This window comes from Onychostoma macrolepis, chromosome 10 (genome assembly GCF_012432095.1).
Source record: "Onychostoma macrolepis isolate SWU-2019 chromosome 10, ASM1243209v1, whole genome shotgun sequence".
Lineage (NCBI taxonomy): Eukaryota > Metazoa > Chordata > Actinopteri > Cypriniformes > Cyprinidae > Onychostoma > Onychostoma macrolepis.
Genome location: NC_081164.1, coordinates 14,577,036 through 14,596,454, shown reverse-complemented (window position 1 = coordinate 14,596,454; position 19,419 = coordinate 14,577,036). Strand labels below are relative to the sequence as shown.

General features: G+C 36.7%; 3 protein-coding genes and 1 pseudogene across 3 annotated transcripts; all 4 read left to right on the top strand.

Annotated features, from left to right (window-relative positions):
• Positions 1-5,694: 5,694 nt before the first annotated feature.
• On the top strand, positions 5,695-8,134 carry LOC131548749 (protocadherin gamma-A4-like). The gene has a single exon (XM_058790256.1). It carries the CDS (start codon positions 5,711-5,713, stop codon positions 8,132-8,134), a length of 2,424 nt encoding a protein of 807 aa, XP_058646239.1. The 5' UTR covers positions 5,695-5,710.
• Positions 8,135-9,545: 1,411 nt separating this feature from the next.
• LOC131548766 (protocadherin alpha-3-like) lies at positions 9,546-12,078 on the top strand (annotated as a pseudogene).
• A 1,620-nt stretch (positions 12,079-13,698) lies between these two features.
• On the top strand, positions 13,699-16,738 carry LOC131548748 (protocadherin alpha-2-like). The gene is made up of 2 exons (XM_058790254.1): positions 13,699-16,065; positions 16,733-16,738. The coding sequence occupies exons 1-2, from the start codon at positions 13,699-13,701 to the stop codon at positions 16,736-16,738; spliced, it is 2,373 nt and encodes a 790-aa protein (XP_058646237.1).
• A 267-nt stretch (positions 16,739-17,005) lies between these two features.
• On the top strand, positions 17,006-19,178 carry LOC131548767 (protocadherin alpha-3-like). Its single transcript, XM_058790332.1, has one exon. The coding sequence runs from the start codon at positions 17,051-17,053 to the stop codon at positions 19,097-19,099; it is 2,049 nt and encodes a 682-aa protein (XP_058646315.1). The 5' UTR covers positions 17,006-17,050; the 3' UTR covers positions 19,100-19,178.
• Positions 19,179-19,419: the final 241 nt, after the last annotated feature.

The window sequence follows — 19,419 nt, the reverse complement described above, 5'->3', positions numbered from 1 at the left end:
GCAGGTCCAGTGAGAGAGGTGACGATGTAAGCTATTTTGGATTGATCCGTTGTGAAGAGATGAGGGTGCAGATTCATATTCAAGGTGCTTTGGAGAATGAAGCCATCACAATCCTCCGCCGAACCAGAGAAGGGCGCTGGTCTGGCCACAGGACTGGCGAATACGATCGGGGAAGGAGTGCTCACGGTGGTGTTGGACGGTGGTTGTGGTGGTGGAGCTGGTGGATTAGTTGGTGCGAGAGGTTGTAGGAGTAATTTTTTAAGAGTATCCACCAGCTCTTGGAAGGGGTCCGGAGTGCTCATCCTGTGTGACGGTGTAGGTCCGATCTTCTGTTATGGATGGACTCTGACACGAAGATGGTAAATGAGAATGATAGATTTATTTAAACAGGTGAGACACTCAGGTGACTTAAGGTTTCTTGCAAGGTGGGTAGGTGACTTCAGAATGGCGAATTAAACGGAATATACGATGTTCTTGAGATTCTTCTCTTTTCCTCAGGTGTACAGGGAGACGAGACGGGATCGATCCGGGGAGACACACACACACTTCGAGGACGGAGCTCTATGAAGAGAGGAGGATACAAGGTGGGAGGACACAGCAGGTAAGTCAGACAGGGTAAGTATTTCTTGGATTTTCGGAAGGATATAGTCTTTTCAGATACAGGATACCAGAAGGTTGAGTCCACGTAGCAATGACGAGATCGGACGCTGAAGTGTGTGTGTGTTGATCGTTTATAGTGCTGGTGATTGGCGTGGTGATCAGGTGCAGGTGAGTGTGATTAATACTCAGGGGATGTGGAGCGATGTGATTGGTGGACTGAAGGGCCTGACTGGTCCGTGACACAGACCTCCATAACCTGAATCAGATTTAGATTTTCATTGTTGCTTTCTGTGTGATTTTGTGATATCATACTGATTGTGAGAATTTTATTGTATAACAATAAGCAATACATGGCTTATAAGTCAATGATGTACTACTGGTCATATTGGATTTGGACCAGTTTATGTAACTACTGAGTTTTTTATTCTCAGTTACTAACTGTTTTATCTCTTCCATGAGGTTGGCAATCTTGATTTCTAACTGTGTTCCATTATTTTTGTTATATTTAATTAATTATATTCTCAATTAGTAATTGGTCTCTCTCTCTCGGTTATCTCTTTTTGTAACTGGTTTCGTAACTGGTTTCGTGAGGTCTATATACTTGTTTTGAAACTCATCTCTAAGAGAAAAGTTCTTGATCACAGTTTGGTGAGTTTATGTACTGAGCTGGACACTTAGCGCTATGATGACAGTCAACAGAACACACTGCAGCTCTTCCGTACATTCTGCTCCTCACACTTCCTAAAAATGACAGACATGAAAGAAATGTTTCGAATTCTTTGTTTACAACTCTGAAAATGTCTCTCTTTGTGTTAGTATTTCTTAACATAATGAGATGAGTCTGTACCTGTGTTTTGAAGTATGTGTAGTCTCTTTGTATCTGAGTCCTCCACACCTGTTCTGCCATCATCATTAATTATAACATCTACATTGGCACAGATCACCACCTCCTCTTCATCGTCTCTGTCCATCTCTTGTGTTTCAGTGGAGTTCATGTTGTCATAAGTACTCGGATCTATCTGATGCATACAGATGATAATTGTTGCTTCTCTGTGGGTGTCTTCAGGTGAAATGCACCACTTTGTGCTGTACTAATTTTTCATGTTCTGTAAGAAGAATTTGAGGTCAAAGTTTCTACTAAAAACACATGCAACATTAAGTCTGCCGTCACTGCATTTTTTTCATTGTTGTAATGTAGATGATCCAAAAATGTCAAGTGTTGTGACCAAGTAAAAAGCAATACAATACTTTTCTTGCACCTTGAATAAACGAAGTAAAATGTTTATTTATTTATTTGTTTATTTATGTGTTAGAGATTAGGTTCCTTTATTTCTACCATTTCTACCATTATCCACATTTTATTTGAGTTTTTTTCTGAAAGTGTATATATTTCACTTAATACATATTAAAGTACATAGAACTTCTCTCTGTGTGTGTGTGTGTGTGTGTGTATATATAACAGTCAAACCAAAATTTATTCAGACACCTTCAACATTTCTCACATTATCACAGTTTATTTTCTATAGTTTAGAAAATGGTTATGAAATATGACAAGAACTCAGAGTTAAACTGTGTCAGCAAAAATTAATCTTGATAATGTCAGATAACTTTGATAGAAAGGTATATAATGAATTAGGTTGAATAGCTGTCAGCTGTTAAATATAAGTACACAATTAAATAATACCAATTTAGTTCAACTAATTACCAATAAATGCTTAATTTTGTTCAGTCCGTGGTGTAAAAAGGTCACATTATCAAAAAACAAACAAACAAACAAACAAAAAACACACAAGTAAACCATGGTCAGGTCAAAGTGTCTGAATAATTTTTGCCCAGAATTTTTATCAATTTTACTGGTAGTACACTGTGAAGAATTTTTGGATACAATATGTCACAGTTTACTTTATTTTGCTATCCTCACTTACATAAATGAACTATAGTGTCCTGCAACCGCTAGTAAAAAAAAAAAAAAGACAAGATTAAATCTGGTGCCTTAATAATTTTTGGTTTGACTGTATATATAAAAACAAGATCTTGAACAAAACATTCTGTTTATGTTTCTTGTACGTTAAGTACAAGAAAGATTTAGAGAAGTTTATTAAAAGTATGTTTTTTCACAGTACACAATTTATTAAATAGATTACAGATAGAATGAGAAGAAATTAAACTTTTAACATTTAAACTCACTTAAATATATAGTCATAGCGGAGTGGCCTTTTCTCCATGTGTCACTTGTTTGGGTTTAAGCACTTTCAATCAATCAATCAATCAATCAATCAATCAACAAACAAGCAAACAAACAAAATCCTCTGATAAAGAAAGTTCCACCATAGTTCATATGGTCAAAACCTCTAACCTTCTTCACAGAAAAATAATACATATTGGTTACACTTTATTTCGATAGTCCACTTTAGACATTCTACTAACTATAAGTAACTTTGTAACTACATGCTAACTACATGTCAGTTAATTATCATTAATTTGCAACGACATGCCTACTAACTCTCAGTAGGGTAGGTTTAGGGTTAGTAGAATAAGTTGACATATACTTGCAAAGTTTCTCATAGTCAGTATGTTGTATGTTATGGACCCATCAAAATAAAGTGTTAGAAGATATTAAGCAGACAGTCTACTAATACTCTAATGACTGCTAGCTGACATGTAGTTACAAAGTTACTTACTGTTAGTAGAATGTCTAAAGTGGACTATCAAAATAAAGTGTTACCTAAATATTCTTCTTCTTTTATTATTATTATTATTATTATTATTATTATTCATATATAATGACATCAGAAAAATAAAAGAAACAAATTAACAATTATGCAAAGTGGCTCCAACACACAAGCCCCAGTGATTTTTACAGTACATACACAAGATGTCTATGAACTTAACCTTTACATTGTAACTGGTTTTCTCAATCATGAAACAATGTTGACATCCCCTTTATATATATATATATATATATATATATATATATATATACAGATTATATAAGTGTGACCAGCTGTGTTTAGTTGAGAATACTTCTCTCCTCAGTGAAATTAAATTTATGATCCATACTGTTTTGAGATTTCAATTATTAATTGGGTTTATGCTCACATACTGTCATTACCACAAGTATGTTGCATCAAATGTAATTAATTTAACACTGTAAATTGTAATTTGCTGTAAGTCGCCTTGAGTTCCCTGCATTTATGTCTGCTTCTGTTAGTTATGCTGTTGTTTTTGCTAGATGTTTTTCATTTTGATACAGTTGCAACCTTTTTTTCTGAGAGTGTATATATTTCACTTAATAAAGTAACAAGTAATTTCAATGTAAATATGAAATTGATTATATAAAATATTAATTGATGTTATATAATATATTTAGGTTAAACACTTTTATAAACACGTTTTTCAATGATATTACAAAGCAAGATCTTAAACAAAACGTTCTTTTTTTTTTTTTTTTTTTTACGTTTTAGCCATGTAATGAAACCATATGGATGTGTGAAGTCCAAGATCATCACAATTAAAATAACCAAAGACTTAAACTACTTCAGTCTGTGTGCATTGAATTTATTTAATACACGAGTTTCACAATTTGAGTTGAATTACTGAAATAAATGAACTTTTCCACGACATTCTAATTTATTGAGATGCACCTGTATAAGAACGTTTTAGAGAAGCTTATTAAAAGCTTTTTCACAGTCCAAAAACAATTAATTAAACAATTATATTGATATCACACAGTCTATTATACTGCCTGAGTACAAGAACACAACATCAGAAGCTAAATGATAGCCTACATCGAGAAGAAATTCAACATATTTATTTAAACATTTAAACTCACTTAAAATATATAGTTATAGTGTAGTGTAGATGCCATATGTCCATGGGTCTAGTGGTTGGGTCTAGGCACTTTCAAAAAAAATTAAATAATAATAATAAAATAAATAAATAAACAGAGAGAGAGAGAGAGAGAGAGAGCAAATAAAACATGACTTTAATAGACTACATTTTTTTAACACTAAAAATATAAATGATGCATGTAATACAATGTTTTGAACAACTACTGAATAAAAAAGGTATGAAAATGCATGCTCTCAACGTCTAGGATATGATTTAGCATTGTTTTAATTTGCCATAGGCAAACAAGAAATTCTGCAGCCCTTTTAAACGTGTAATGTCAGTATCTCGTTGGCAGTGTCATACATCTCACTGGCACTAGTGGGGGCTATTTAGCAAACTTAAAGGGATAAAGTGAGTTGACCCAAAGCTGCAAATTCTGTCATCATTTGCTCACTCTCGTTCGTTACTACCTGTATGACATTGTTTCTTCTGTGGTACAGAAAAAGACATTTTGGAGAATGCTTTTATTATTATTATTATTATTTTTTTTTAAGCAAGTGGGGTCCAATGTTGTTTTCTTTCTTTCTTTCTTTCTTTTTTTTTTTTTTTTACTGTGCATTATTGTGATGATAATCAGTCGTATAGTGTTTTTCGCTTCTGAACAAAATGTAGGCCTATTAGTAAAGAAATACTGTCTAGTTTAAACCTTTAAATTTCAAATTATATTAAAACTGTACTAACGTCGAAATAGCCTAAAACCAGTCCACCACTTTAAAAATGTTTAGGGTGGTAATTGAGAAAGAAAAATAAAATTATAATGAATTATAAGAACAGTCAAAGGCTTATAAAAGATGAAATATTTTGACAAAAATACATATACAAATATATTTCCTTAAATATATTTTAGAATACATATTCTTTATACATTTTGTAGTGCTATTTTTTATGACTGATTATAAAATATACAAAAAGCGCCCAAATATATGTCTGGGAAAATAAAATGATTTAGATCAATTTAAATTATATTTATTTAAATAGCCTATATATTGTCGAAATTGTTTTGCCATTAATGCATATATTCCGGGACAGAATGCAAACTCTTGTTTCCCTACAGTATGACCATATGGTGGCACTATCCACTAACAAACCAAAGAAAGTCGTGTTTCCGTGGAGCTCCACCTTACACACAAGCACCGAAGAGCTGCATGTTGGGAATGAATGTTGTCTGCTGGAGAAGGAGGCAACAAGGAGACGGCAAGGATAAACCTTCACCAAATCGATGTTTTTGAACAACTACTTAATCACTGAAACGATGGCACCGTTCAAACAAGCTACGTTTGTATGGATTCTCCTTACAATTTTGCTCTCCTATCTAGCAGGGAATGTGATGTCGCGGCAGATTGTTTATACAGTGTCCGAAGAGGTGAGTCCGGGGACATTTGTTGGAAATCTAGCCAAGGATTTAAATCTAAAAGTGGATGATTTAGAATCGCGCGGGCTGAGGATTGTTTCAGCTTCATCTAAGAATAATTTTGCCGTGAATTTAAAAACTGGCGTTCTCTCTGTGAAAGAGACAATGGATAGAGAACAACTGTGCCCCAATGCTCACACTTGCACAGTAAGCCTGGAGGCCATTGTTAATAATCCTTTGAATGTTTACAGTATAGAAGTAAAAATATCGGATATCAATGACAATTCCCCTCATTTTGCCGAAAAAACTCAATATCTCCAAATTTCTGAGCTAACATTACCGGGAACCAAATTTCCATTGCTTAGCGCAGAAGATCCAGATGTGGGAAGCAACTCAGTTACCACATATAAAGTGTCAAACAATCCGTTTTTTGGCCTAGAAGTGAACACAGATGCAGAAAGTGGTCCTTCTCCAGAGCTAGTGCTACAAAAAGCGTTGGATAGAGAGAGACATTCTACAATACAGCTGGTTTTAACAGCTATCGATGGAGGAAAACCTTCAAGGTCTGGTACAACGAGTGTTATTGTTAATGTTTTAGATGCAAATGACAACGCACCAGTATTTTCTAAGACTGTGTACAAAACACAGGTTTTAGAAAACGCGCCTATTGGCACTACAATACTAAAGCTTAATGCCACTGATCCTGATGAGGGTCTCAACGGTGAAGTCGTGTATAAACTTAAACAAGGCCAAAAAGGAATAACAGATAAGTTCGCGGTCAACAACACCACGGGGGAAATAACAATTATTGGCTCTTTGGATTATGAGGACGTCAGTGCGTACGAGATCCGCGTGGAGGCCTGGGACCGAGGCCAGAGTCCGCTTGCATCTCATTGCAAAGTCCTCGTGGAGATACTTGACATCAACGATAATGCACCTGACATTACACTGTCGTCGCTGCTGGATAATATAAGTGAAGATGCAAAACAAGGCACTGTAATAGCCTTTATCACGATCCAAGATAAAGATGGGGGTAAAAATGGAAAAGTGCATTGTTCTATTCCCCTAAATTCTCCTTTTGTATTACAGACCGCACAGGGGAAATACTACTCGCTTGTTTTAAGCGGGACTCTTGACAGAGAAGAAACTGCACAGTATAATATTTCAGTCACGGCTACAGACGAAGGAACCCCACCTCTATCAAAAACCACAGTTATAGCAATTCATATTTCTGATGTGAATGACAACGCGCCTCGGTTTCAAGATTCTGCTATTAATGTTTATGTGAAAGAAAATAGTCCAGCTGGCGTTCAGATAGCGACTGTTTCTGCCCAAGATTATGACTATGGAGAGAACGCTCAGGTAATTTATTCATTACTCGATAGTCCCAGTGTCCCGTTATCGACAGCAATCAGCATAAACTCTGTGACTGGTGAGATATACAGCATGCAGACTTTCAACTATGAGCAGGTAAAAACCTTACACTTTCAAGTTACGGCGACAGACTCTGGTGTTCCTCCTCTGAGCAGTAATGCGACTGTAAATGTGTTTATTCTGGATGAGAATGACAACAGACCGGTTATTTTACCGCCTTATTCTGAACCTGGATCAGTTAATAGTGAGAACATTCCCTACTCTGCTGAAGCGGGATACTTTGTAGCCAAGATCAGAGCTGTTGATGCTGACTCTGGATATAACGCACTTCTGTCTTATCATCTAACTGAACCCAAAGGAACGAATCTCTTCCGCATTGGAAGCAGCTCTGGAGAAATAAGGACTAAGAGACGAATGAGTGACAATGACTTAAAAACTCACCCACTTCTCATCACAGTGTCTGATAATGGAGAGCCATCACTCTCAGCGACTATGTCCATGGATGTTGTGGTTGTTGAGAGTCTGGATGATATAAAGACATCATTCAGAGAAGTTCCTGTTAAAGAGGAGAGTTTTTCAGATCTGAATCTGTATCTGCTCATCGCTATTGTCTCAGTATCAGTCATCTTTTTACTGAGTCTGGTGGGTTTGATAGCAGTTAAATGCTACAGGACAGACAGCAGTTTCAGCAGGTACTGCGCTCCAGTGATCAGCACACATCCAGACGGAAGCTGGTCCTTCTCTAAATCCACACAACAGTACGACGTGTGTTTTAGTTCCGACACAATAAAGAGTGATGTAGTCGTTTTCCCCTCGCCATTTCCGCCAGCAGACGCGGAGTTGATCAGCATTAATAGTGGAGATACTTTTACGCGCACACAGACTCTTCCTACCTCAGAGAAGGTAAGACGCTGGTGATTTCTCTTTATGTAATATTATTTATTTGAAACAAATTTCCAAGCTTTACGAAGTTGTTTAGCTGTCATTACATTTTCATCATGTGTTCATAACTCTGTGTCTTTCATGTTGTTACAAATGGTAGTAGGAGAAAACTATTTTACGCGCACCTATACTCATTTAATTGGGGGGGGGGAAATAAATAAATAGATAGATATAGATATGTCTCATTATTTATTTGTGGTAAAAACTCACTGTGGTGTTTTTATTATAATTTAAGATATTTTTACATTCCAAACCAATCCGGATGCATTTTGCTGAAATGGAATATCATGATGTGCTGACAAGTTGCCACCAATGATGAAGGATTGTTTTATTATTTTTCACGCTTTCCACTATTAGTGTACACAAATAGCTGTTTTATAGTCTTTTCATTTTCAATTTAGTTTGCAACTCACATTTCATATAAATTGTAAGTGTAAACATAGTTTAAAACCATGATTTGTGGGCGCGCAACAACTTCAGAACTGAATGGTTTTGAGAAACGCAGTCAACAAAATATTTTTAAAAACGTACTAAATGGAATGATATTTATTTCACTCATTGATGTAAAATATTCCAAATAATGTTATGTCCTGGGTGTCACAGTTTTATTTTATTTTATTGTATTTTATTTCTTTCAATGTAAAATTGATCCGGTTGCAGGAATGAGTACACAATGAGTCTTGCGTTATTTATTTATTTTATTTTATTTTATTTTTTTGCAATTAAATTTAGTCCATAAAAGTTTTCATAAAAAACGTGTTCAAATACATCTTCTTTTTCTTCTTCTTCTTTCGTGTTTTCGTTCTTTTCTTAAACGATTTCTAAAGCAGAGTTCCAGTTTGAATTTCAGAACTTCTCACTGGACAGCGACGGTTGTTTTCATTGTGTATATCTTCTCTTATGCAACTGGAATTTTTATCATTACAGTTTGTTTTGTTAACGATTTAAACATAAACACACTGAGCTAAGGTTTACTGCTTTACGGATTTGCTGATTTATTTATTTATCCGTTTATATTATCGCTTACAAAATGTTTACGCTTGATTATGTTGTAGATAGGCCTATTCACTGTCGAAACATATAGTTTTCAACATATAGTTTCGACAGTTTACCTGATATTTAAGATACTCTAGTCACACAAGCCCTTCTTTGCCTCTCTATTCTATTATGTCGTGGAAGTGCGTTTAAAAAAATACACTTTACAGAGTTTCTATGTGCTTTTATACTTGAAGCTGTTTCTGGAGCATCATTAATAGTACACTGCTATTCTGTTAGAAACCACCTGGAGCCGCTGTTAACCGTGAAAATTTTGCAAGACCAAAATTAATGGCTTATGTGTATGTCTCCTCCTTCCAAAGCACCAATCTTAACCTTCTCAAATCAGCGGTGTCTTCTGCGGTTGTGTAGTGAACCACGTTCGAGCTGGTTTTGTTTGTTTTGGTTCAGTGTTTATTTGTTTCGTTCAAATCTTGAATTGTTGGTTTTAAGCAGAGATGAATCAATATGTTGGATCTATATGGACTGCGATTCTGCTGTCTTATTGTTGGACTATATCTTCCGGTCAGATTGCATATTCCGTCTCGGAGGAAGTGAATGTGGGAACCGTTGTTGGGAATTTAGCAAAAGATCTTCACATCAATGTGCAGGAACTGGAACCTCGCATGTTTCAGATTGTATATGGAACCAACAAAAGGTATTTTGGGGTGAATTTAAAGACTGGGACTCTGTTTGTAAATAATCGAATTGATCGAGAATCGCTCTGTTCTATTGATCAGAAATGCACGATGCTTTTAGAAGCAATGGCCCATAATCCATTGAGCCTGTATAGAATAGAAATAAATATAATTGACATCAACGATAACGCGCCATCGTTTCCGATAAGCAGTCAGATACTGAATATAACGGAAGTCTCGTCTCCTGGAGAGACATTTTCTCTTCCTTTGGCTGAAGATCCAGACTCGGGCAACAATGCGGTTAAAATCTACAAGCTTAGTCCCAACGAGCACTTTTCTCTGGATGTGCAGAACGTGGAACAGAGTGTCACTGTCGAACTGGTTCTAATTAAAGCTTTAGATCGAGAAAAACAGCCTGTCATTCATCTTACACTGACTGCTGTTGATGGAGGTAAACCTGCATTGTCTGGAACATTAGAAATAATCGTTAATGTTTTGGATTTTAATGACAACTCCCCAGTTTTTAGCAAATCTCTTTACAAAGTGAAAGTGAACGAAAATATTGCCTTGGGATCCCAAATCATCTCCCTTTCCGCTTCAGATTTAGATGAGGGAATAAATAGCGATATAACATTTTCTATTGTTAAGCAAGGAAATAGCAAAGCATCAGATTTATTTTCAATTAACCCCGACAGCGGATTTATAACAGTTAAGGATAATATTGATTATGAAGAAAATGCTGCTGTGGAATTGAGGGTGGAGGCCAAAGATAAAGGCCACCCTCCTAAGAGTTCACAGTGTAAGGTGTTAGTTGAAGTAGTTGATATGAATGACAATCCACCCGAGCTGATGGTGACTTCTTTAGCGAGTACTATTAAAGAGGATTCAAAAGTTGGAACCGCTGTGGCTCTTATTACAATCTCTGATAAAGACGGAGGTAAAAATGGAATAGTGCACTGCAATATTGTAGGTCAGGTGCCGTTTAAGATCGAGTCCTCGTATAAAAACTACTACTCTTTAGTTGTAGATGGACCACTGGACAGAGAAGTAATTGCGAATTATAATATCACAATAATAGCTTCAGATGAAGGGAATCCTTCACTGTCTAGTGCCAGTATTATCACAGTTCACATATCTGATGTGAATGACAACGCGCCACGCTTTCCAGATGCTGTGAAGAACGTATATTTAAAGGAAAACAGTCCAGCAGGTGCCATTATAGCGACAGTGACTGCTCAGGATCCAGATATCAACGAGAATTCTCATATTTCGTATACTATAATTAGCAAAGACAAAACTGTCATTCCGTTGGTCTCTGTGATTGACATAAATAGTGAGAGCGGAGACTTGTACAGTAAACAATCATTTAACTGCGAAGACCTTAAGTCATTTCAATTTGTCGTTCAGGCAACAGACTCAGGTGTTCCATCACTAAGTACTAACTTAACAGTAAATGTGTTTATTCTGGATGAGAATGACAACAGTCCGGTTATTTTACCGCCTTATTCTGAACCTGGATCAGTTAATAGTGAGAACATTCCCTACTCTGCTGAAGCGGGATACTTTGTAGCCAAGATCAGAGCTGTTGATGCTGACTCTGGATATAACGCACTTCTGTCTTATCATCTAACTGAACCCAAAGGAACGAATCTCTTCCGCATTGGAAGCAGCTCTGGAGAAATAAGGACTAAGAGACGAATGAGTGACAATGACTTAAAAACTCACCCACTTCTCATCACAGTGTCTGATAATGGAGAGCCATCACTCTCAGCGACTATGTCCATGGATGTTGTGGTTGTTGAGAGTCTGGATGATATAAAGACATCATTCAGAGAAGTTCCTGTTAAAGAGGAGAGTTTTCAGATCTGAATCTGTATCTGCTCATCGCTATTGTCTCAGTATCAGTCATCTTTTTACTGAGTCTGGTGGGTTTGATAGCAGTTAAATGCTACAGGACAGACAGCAGTTTCAGCAGGTACTGCGCTCCAGTGATCAGCACACATCCAGACGGAAGCTGGTCCTTCTCTAAATCCACACAACAGTACGACGTGTGTTTTAGTTCCGACACAATAAAGAGTGATGTAGTCGTTTTCCCCTCGCCATTTCCGCCAGCAGACGCAGAACTGATCAGCATTAATGGAGAAGATACTTTTTCGCGCACGCAAACCCTTCTGAGCACTGAGAAGGTAAGACATTTGTTGCTTGCTTCTGTATTGCCTTTCAGTTCTACCGCACCTAACTTGTAAAGTTAACATTTGAGAAACGATTTATTAGATTTTTAAGCCCTTTTAAATGTTTGTTTGTTTGTTTGTTTGTTTAGATGTTTATAAAATAAATAAAGTATTAAAAAACTGGCAACTAAAAAAAAAAAAAACATTGTCTTTTAAGTATTGAAAAATATAAAAATTTATCGCGTACCCAAACAAAACAAAACATATACTGTATACATATACTGGACGCTTTTGACAAAGTCGAAATATTGCTTTGATTCTTCACTACTTGTTTAAATTATACATTTCAGTTTTGCAAGTTATTTCGGCATCTCGTGGCTCTGGCGTATTTTTGCTTGTATCACTGTGCAGCTTTGTTTTCATCTTAAAGTTTGATTTGCTTGTACTGCGTTTATATTTCTCTTTGACTCGGCTTCTGTGTACTCAGCATATAGACCATTTCGTTCGTTCTTTCTTTCGTTCTTTCTTTCTTTCTTTCTTTTTATGTAGTAAAAATTACCTTGTGATATCATACTGCTATTTGTTTTTTTCGCTGCTTAACTGTAGTATTTTGTATTTAAAGAACAAAATCGCTTCGGTACCACGGACAGCGACAGTGAAGTATTTTCCTTCTCAGTTCACATATTTGTTTAAATAGCGCAGTTTTTTTTAGTTAATTCGTTTATTTATTATTATTTGTTTTTGTTGATTCGTAATGACTGAGTCAACATGAATATTATTTAGTGTTTGAGGATGGTGATACCTTCAGTATAATGAATAAAGTATAATGAACTTAAAAAAACAAAACAAAATACGTGTAGGCTACCCAAACGAAAGATTAAAGTTAAATACTGCACGCTATTGACAAAGTCGAAATATTGCTTTAAATTTTCGCTAGATTTTGAGATGATACATTTTAGTTTTGCAAGTTATTTCGGCATCTCGTGGCTCTGGTATTTCTATTCGTGTCACTGTGTATCTTTTTTTCATCTTAAAATTTTATTTGCTTGTACTGCGTTTCTAATTTCGCTTTGACTTGGCTTTTGTACACTAAGTGTATATTTATAGACCGTTTCTTTCTTTCTTTCTTTCTTTCTTTCTTTCTTTCTTTCTTTCTATATTGTAACTTTACCTTGATATCATACTGTTTCTTTCTTTCTTTCTTATTACTGCTTAACTAGTATTTTGTAAATCACTTCAGTACCACGGACAGCGAAAGTGACGTGTTTTCTTTCTCGCTTCATATATTTCCTTAAATAGCACATAGTTTTTTTTTTTTTTTTTAGTTAATTCGTTTATTTATTATTATTTGTTGTTGATTAGTAATGATTGAATCGACACGAATGTTTATATTTTACTGTTTGAGGATGGTGATACCTTTAGTTTACTTTTTATTTTACAGAAAACTCTGTGAAGTAGCATATTATTGTCTCTCCACTTTTACAACACGCGGTGGCACTGCAGACCATGACTTTGAGAGTTATCTGAGCTCCTCCTTTACAGCATCAGAACAAGAGGAAATGCGTTGAAGGCGTGTAAATAAAAAAATGCTTAGAGTAGTTACTGCGTCGTGATGTCGGATTGTATCGAGAGAGGTGTTTAGTTGTTTTAATCGTTTTTTACAATAAATAATCGCATGATATTTTGCTGCATAATCATGGATGTTACAAAATCTTACGGCTTCTGGATCGTTTTATTTCTGTCTTTATGGGAATCTTCGCTTGGCCAGATTGTCTATTCCGTCTCCGAGGAGGTAAATAAAGGAACTGTGATCGGGAATATAGCGAAAGACCTGAAGATCAGTGCTCAGGAACTAGAATCACGCATGTTTCAGATTATGCCTGGATCAAATGCAAAGTATTTTGATGTAAATGTGAAAACGGGCTCGCTGTTTGTCAAAGACCGGATTGATCGAGAAGAGTTGTGTGGCAGTAATCAGAAATGTGCATTAAATTTAGAGGCTCTTGCTCAGAATCCTCACAGACTTTACCGTCTTGAAATTATAATATTGGATGTCAATGACAATGCTCCATTTTTTCCAGAAAGCACGTATGTTGTCAATGTTACAGAGAATGCAAACGAAGGGGACAGATCTCCTCTTCCAATTGCAAAAGATTCAGATATCGGCAGTAATTCTCTGAAAGATTACAAACTCGGTTCAAATGAATATTTTTCTTTAGATGTAAATACCGGGCAACAGAGTATATCTGCTGAATTAGTGCTACAGAAATCTTTAGACAGAGAGAAACAAGCTGTTATTCACTTAATACTCACCGCTATTGACGGAGGAAAACCTCCTAAATCTGGAACAGTGAATATTGTTGTTAATGTCATGGATGTAAACGATAATAAGCCTATTTTCAGCAAACCTTTGTACAAAGTTAAGGTGAAAGAAAACACACAAATTGGAGCCAAAATAATTTCTGTTTCTGCCAGTGATTTGGATGAGGGGATCAGCAGTGAAATTCAATATTCATTTCTTGGACATGGAAACACTGATGAACTGAACCGGTTCGCAATTAATTCTAACTCAGGGGAAATTGTTGTTCAAGGTCAAATTGACTACGAGGAACACCCTGCAATTGAACTGCGTGTTCAGGCGAGAGACAAAGGCGTTCCTCCTAAAAGTACACACTGTAAAGTTTTAATAGAAGTTGTAGATGAGAATGACAACGTGCCAGAGATAGTTACGACTCCTCTGTTGGAAAGTGTGAAAGAAGATGCAAAACCGGGAACTGCTGTTGCTTTAGTCGCAGTCTCTGATGAAGATGGAGGTAAAAATGGCATTGTGCACTGTGCTCTGAAAGGCTCGTTTCCTTTCAAACTGGAGACATCATATAACAATCATTATTCTCTAGTGGTAGATGGACATCTGGACAGAGAGAGTGTTTCTCTGTATAACATCACAATTACAGCTGCAGATGAAGGAACTCCGTCTCTTTCCAGCAGCACTGTTATAACTATACATATCTCTGATGTTAATGACAATGCTCCACATTTCCCAGCTCCCGTTATTAACGCTTTTCTAAGTGAGAATGGTCAAGCTGGAGGTCTCGTGACAAAAGTGTCCGCTGATGATTCAGACACTGGTGAAAACGCAGAACTTTCATATTCACTGTTAGACAGTTCCAGCTCCAGTGTTCCTATAACAACACTGATGAATATAAACTCTTTAAGTGGAGAAATATTCAGTTTGCAATCGTTTAATCACGAAGAAACAACACGATTCCAGTTTCAAGTTATGGCGACAGACTCTGGTGTTCCTCCTCTGAGCAGTAATGCGACTGTAAATGTGTTTATTCTGGATGAGAATGACAACAGTCCGGTTATTTTACCGCCTTATTCTGAACCTGGATCAGTTAATAGTGAGAACATTCCCTACTCTGCTGAAGCGGGATACTTTGTAGCCAAGATCAGAGCTGTTGATGCTGACTCTGGATATAACGCACTTCTGTCTTATCATCTAACTGAACCCAAAGGAACGAATCTCTTCCGCATTGGAAGCAGCTCTGGAGAAATAAGGACTAAGAGACGAATGAGTGACAATGACTTAAAAACTCACCCACTTCTTATCACAGTGTCTGATAATGGAGAGCCATCACTCTCAGCGACTATGTCCATGGATGTTGTGGTTGTTGAGAGTCTGGATGATATAAAGACATCATTCAGAGAAGTTCCTGTTAAAGAGGAGAGTTTTTCAGATCTGAATCTGTATCTGCTCATCGCTATTGTCTCAGTATCAGTCATCTTTTTACTGAGTCTGGTGGGTTTGATAGCAGTTAAATGCTACAGGACAGACAGCAGTTTCAGCAGGTACTGCGCTCCAGTGATCAGCACACATCCAGACGGAAGCTGGTCCTTCTCTAAATCCACACAACAGTACGACGTGTGTTTTAGTTCCGACACAATAAAGAGTGATGTAGTCGTTTTCCCCTCGCCATTTCCGCCAGCAGACGCAGAACTGATCAGCATTAATGGAGAAGATACTTTTTCGCGCACGCAAACCCTTCCGAGCACTGAGAAGGTAAGACATTGGATATTAGTTCACTTCTATTGCATTTGACTTACAATATTACATTTTTTTAGCAACGTTTATGTTAAGTTTTCTTTCTTTTTTTAGATGTTAAAAAATAAATAGAAGGAAATTAGCTTTTCCTCCTAATATTTCAAGTGTTTAAAAATAAAAGTTCATGCATACCCAAACTGATGTTATGAAGTAAAATACTGGATGCTGTTGATAAAGTGGAAAAAAGTAATATTTCCTCAACATGTTGTTGAGATGATACATTTTAGTTTTGTGAGTTATTTCAGCATCTTGTGACTCTTGGGACATTTATATTCTTATCACTGTGCAGCTTTGGGATTTCATCACATAGCTATTTGCTTGTACTGCGTTTCTACTTTCTCAGTGAATTTGCTTTTGTGCACTGCAAGACAGCGAATATTTATTTATTTTACTTATTTTGTATTGCAATTTATTTTTATTTTATTTTATTTCATTTATTTATTTATTGCATGTTGAAACAATTACCTTTTGATACCATATTGCTGTTTGTTTGTTGATTTTTGTTTGTTTTGTGGCTTAAAAATAGCCTTTTTGTATTTAAAAAGCAAAAAAACTTGAGGACCATGGACAGTTTCAGTGATGTCGTATATTCTCAATATATCCTATTCTATCCTATTTTGCGTAGATGTGAAGGCTTAGATTTGACTTAATTTAGGAGGTGATAAGTTTGGTTCACTCTTTGTTTAAGAGAAAAATATATGAAGTAACATCATTGTCTCTTCACTTTTATAACACGCGGTGGCACTGCAGACCATGACTTTGAGAGTTATCTGAGCTCCTCCTTTACAGCATCAGAACAAGAGGAAATGCGTTGAAGGCGTGTAAATAAAAAAAGGCTTAGAGTAGTTACTGCGTCGTGATGTCCGATTGTATCGAGAGAGGTGTTTAGTTGTTTTAATCGTTTTTTACAATAAATAATCGCAGGATATTTTGCTGCATAATCATGGATGTTACAAAATCTTACGGCTTCTGGATCGTTTTATTTCTGTCTTTATGGGAATCTTCGCTTGGCCAGATTGTCTATTCCGTCTCCGAGGAGGTAAATAAAGGAACTGTGATCGGGAATATAGCGAAAGACCTGAAGATCAGTGCTCAGGAACTAGAATCACGCATGTTTCAGATTATGCCTGGATCAAATGCAAAGTATTTTGATGTAAATGTGAAAACGGGTTCGCTGTTTGTCAAAGACCGGATTGATCGAGAAGAGTTGTGTGGCACTAATCAGAAATGTGCATTAAATTTAGAGGCACTTGCTCAGAATCCTCACAGACTTTACCGTCTTGAAATTATAATTATAGATATGAATGACAATGCTCCATTTTTTCCAGAGAGTACGTATGTTGTTAATGTTACAGAGATTGCAAGTGAGGGGGATAGATTTCCTCTACCAATTGCAAAAGATTCAGATGTTGGCAGTAATTCTCTGAAAGACTACAAACTCAATTCAAATGAATATTTTTCTTTAGATATTCATAGCGGGCAAAAGAGTATGTTGGCTGAATTAGTGCTACAGAAAGCTTTAGACAGAGAGAAACAAGCTGTTATTCACTTAATACTCACCGCTATTGACGGAGGAAAACCTCCTAAATCTGGAACACTGAGTATTGTTGTTAATGTCATAGATGTAAACGATAACAAACCTATTTTCAGAAAACCTTTGTACAAAGTTAAAGTGAAGGAAAACTCACCAATCGGAACCAAAATAATCTCTGTTTCTGCCAGTGATTTGGATGAGGGCATCAATAGTGAAATTCAATATTCATTTCTTGGTCATGAAAATACTGATGAAACGAACCGGTTTACAATTGATTCCAAATCGGGGGAAATTGCTGTACAAGGCCAAGTTGATTTTGAAGAAGACTCTGGAATTGAACTGCGCGTTCAGGCGAGAGATAAAGGCGTTCCTCCTAAAAGTACACACTGTAAAGTTTTAATAGAAATTGTAGATGAGAATGACAACGTGCCAGAGATAGTTACGACTGCTCTGTTGGAAAGTGTGAAAGAAGATGCAAAACCGGGAACTGCTGTTGCTTTAGTCACAGTCTCTGATAAAGATGGAGGTAAAAATGGCATTGTGCACTGTGCTCTGAAAGGCTCTTTTCCTTTCAAACTGGAGACATCATATAACAATCATTATTCTCTAGTGGTAGATGGACCTCTGGACAGAGAGAGTGTTTCTCTGTATAACATCACAATTACAGCTGCAGATGAAGGAACTCCGTCTCTTTCCAGCAGCACTGTTATAACTATACATATCTCTGATGTTAATGACAATGCTCCACATTTCCCAGCTCCCGTTATTAATGCTTTTCTAAGTGAGAATGGTCAAGCTGGAGGTCTCGTGACAAAAGTGTCCGCTGATGATTCAGACACTGGTGAAAACGCAGAACTTTCATATTCACTGTTAGACAGTTCCAGCTCCAGTGTTCCTATAACAACACTGATAAATATAAACTCTTTAAGTGGAGAAATATTCAGTTTACAGTCATTTAATCACGAAGAAACAAAAAGATTTCAGTTTCAAGTTATGGCGACAGACTCTGGTGTTCCTCCTCTGAGCAGTAATGTGACTGTAAATGTGTTTATTCTGGATGAGAATGACAACAGTCCGGTTATTTTACCGACTTATTCTGAACCTGGATCAGTTAATAGTGAGAACATTCCCTACTCTGCTGAAGCGGGATACTTTGTAGCCAAGATCAGAGCTGCTGATGCTGACTCTGGATATAACGCACTTCTGTCTTATCATCTAACTGAACCCAAAGGAACGAATCTCTTCCGCATTGGAAGCAGCTCTGGAGAAATAAGGACTAAGAGACGAATGAGTGACAATGACTTAAAAACTCACCCACTTCTCATCACAGTGTCTGATAATGGAGAGCCATCACTCTCAGCGACTATGTCCATGGATGTTGTGGTTGTTGAGAGTCTGGATGATATAAAGACATCATTCAGAGAAGTTCCTGTTAAAGAGGAGAGTTTTCAGATCTGAATCTGTATCTGCTCATCGCTATTGTCTCAGTATCAGTCATCTTTTTACTGAGTCTGGTGGGTTTGATAGCAGTTAAATGCTACAGGACAGACAGCAGTTTCAGCAGGTACTGCGCTCCAGTGATCAGCACACATCCAGACGGAAGCTGGTCCTTCTCTAAATCCACACAACAGTACGACGTGTGTTTTAGTTCCGACACAATAAAGAGTGATGTAGTCGTTTTCCCCTCGCCATTTCCGCCAGCAGACGCAGAACTGATCAGCATTAATGGAGAAGATACTTTTACGCGCACGCAAACCCTTCTGAGCACTGAGAAGGTA

Bases quoted from the DNA above. Each gene is read 5' to 3' on its own strand.
- LOC131548749 (XM_058790256.1), top strand. From the start codon at position 5,711: ATGTTTTTGAACAACTACTTAATCACTGAAACGATGGCACCGTTCAAA.
- LOC131548748 (XM_058790254.1), top strand. From the start codon at position 13,699: ATGGATGTTACAAAATCTTACGGCTTCTGGATCGTTTTATTTCTGTCT.
- LOC131548767 (XM_058790332.1), top strand. From the start codon at position 17,051: ATGGATGTTACAAAATCTTACGGCTTCTGGATCGTTTTATTTCTGTCT.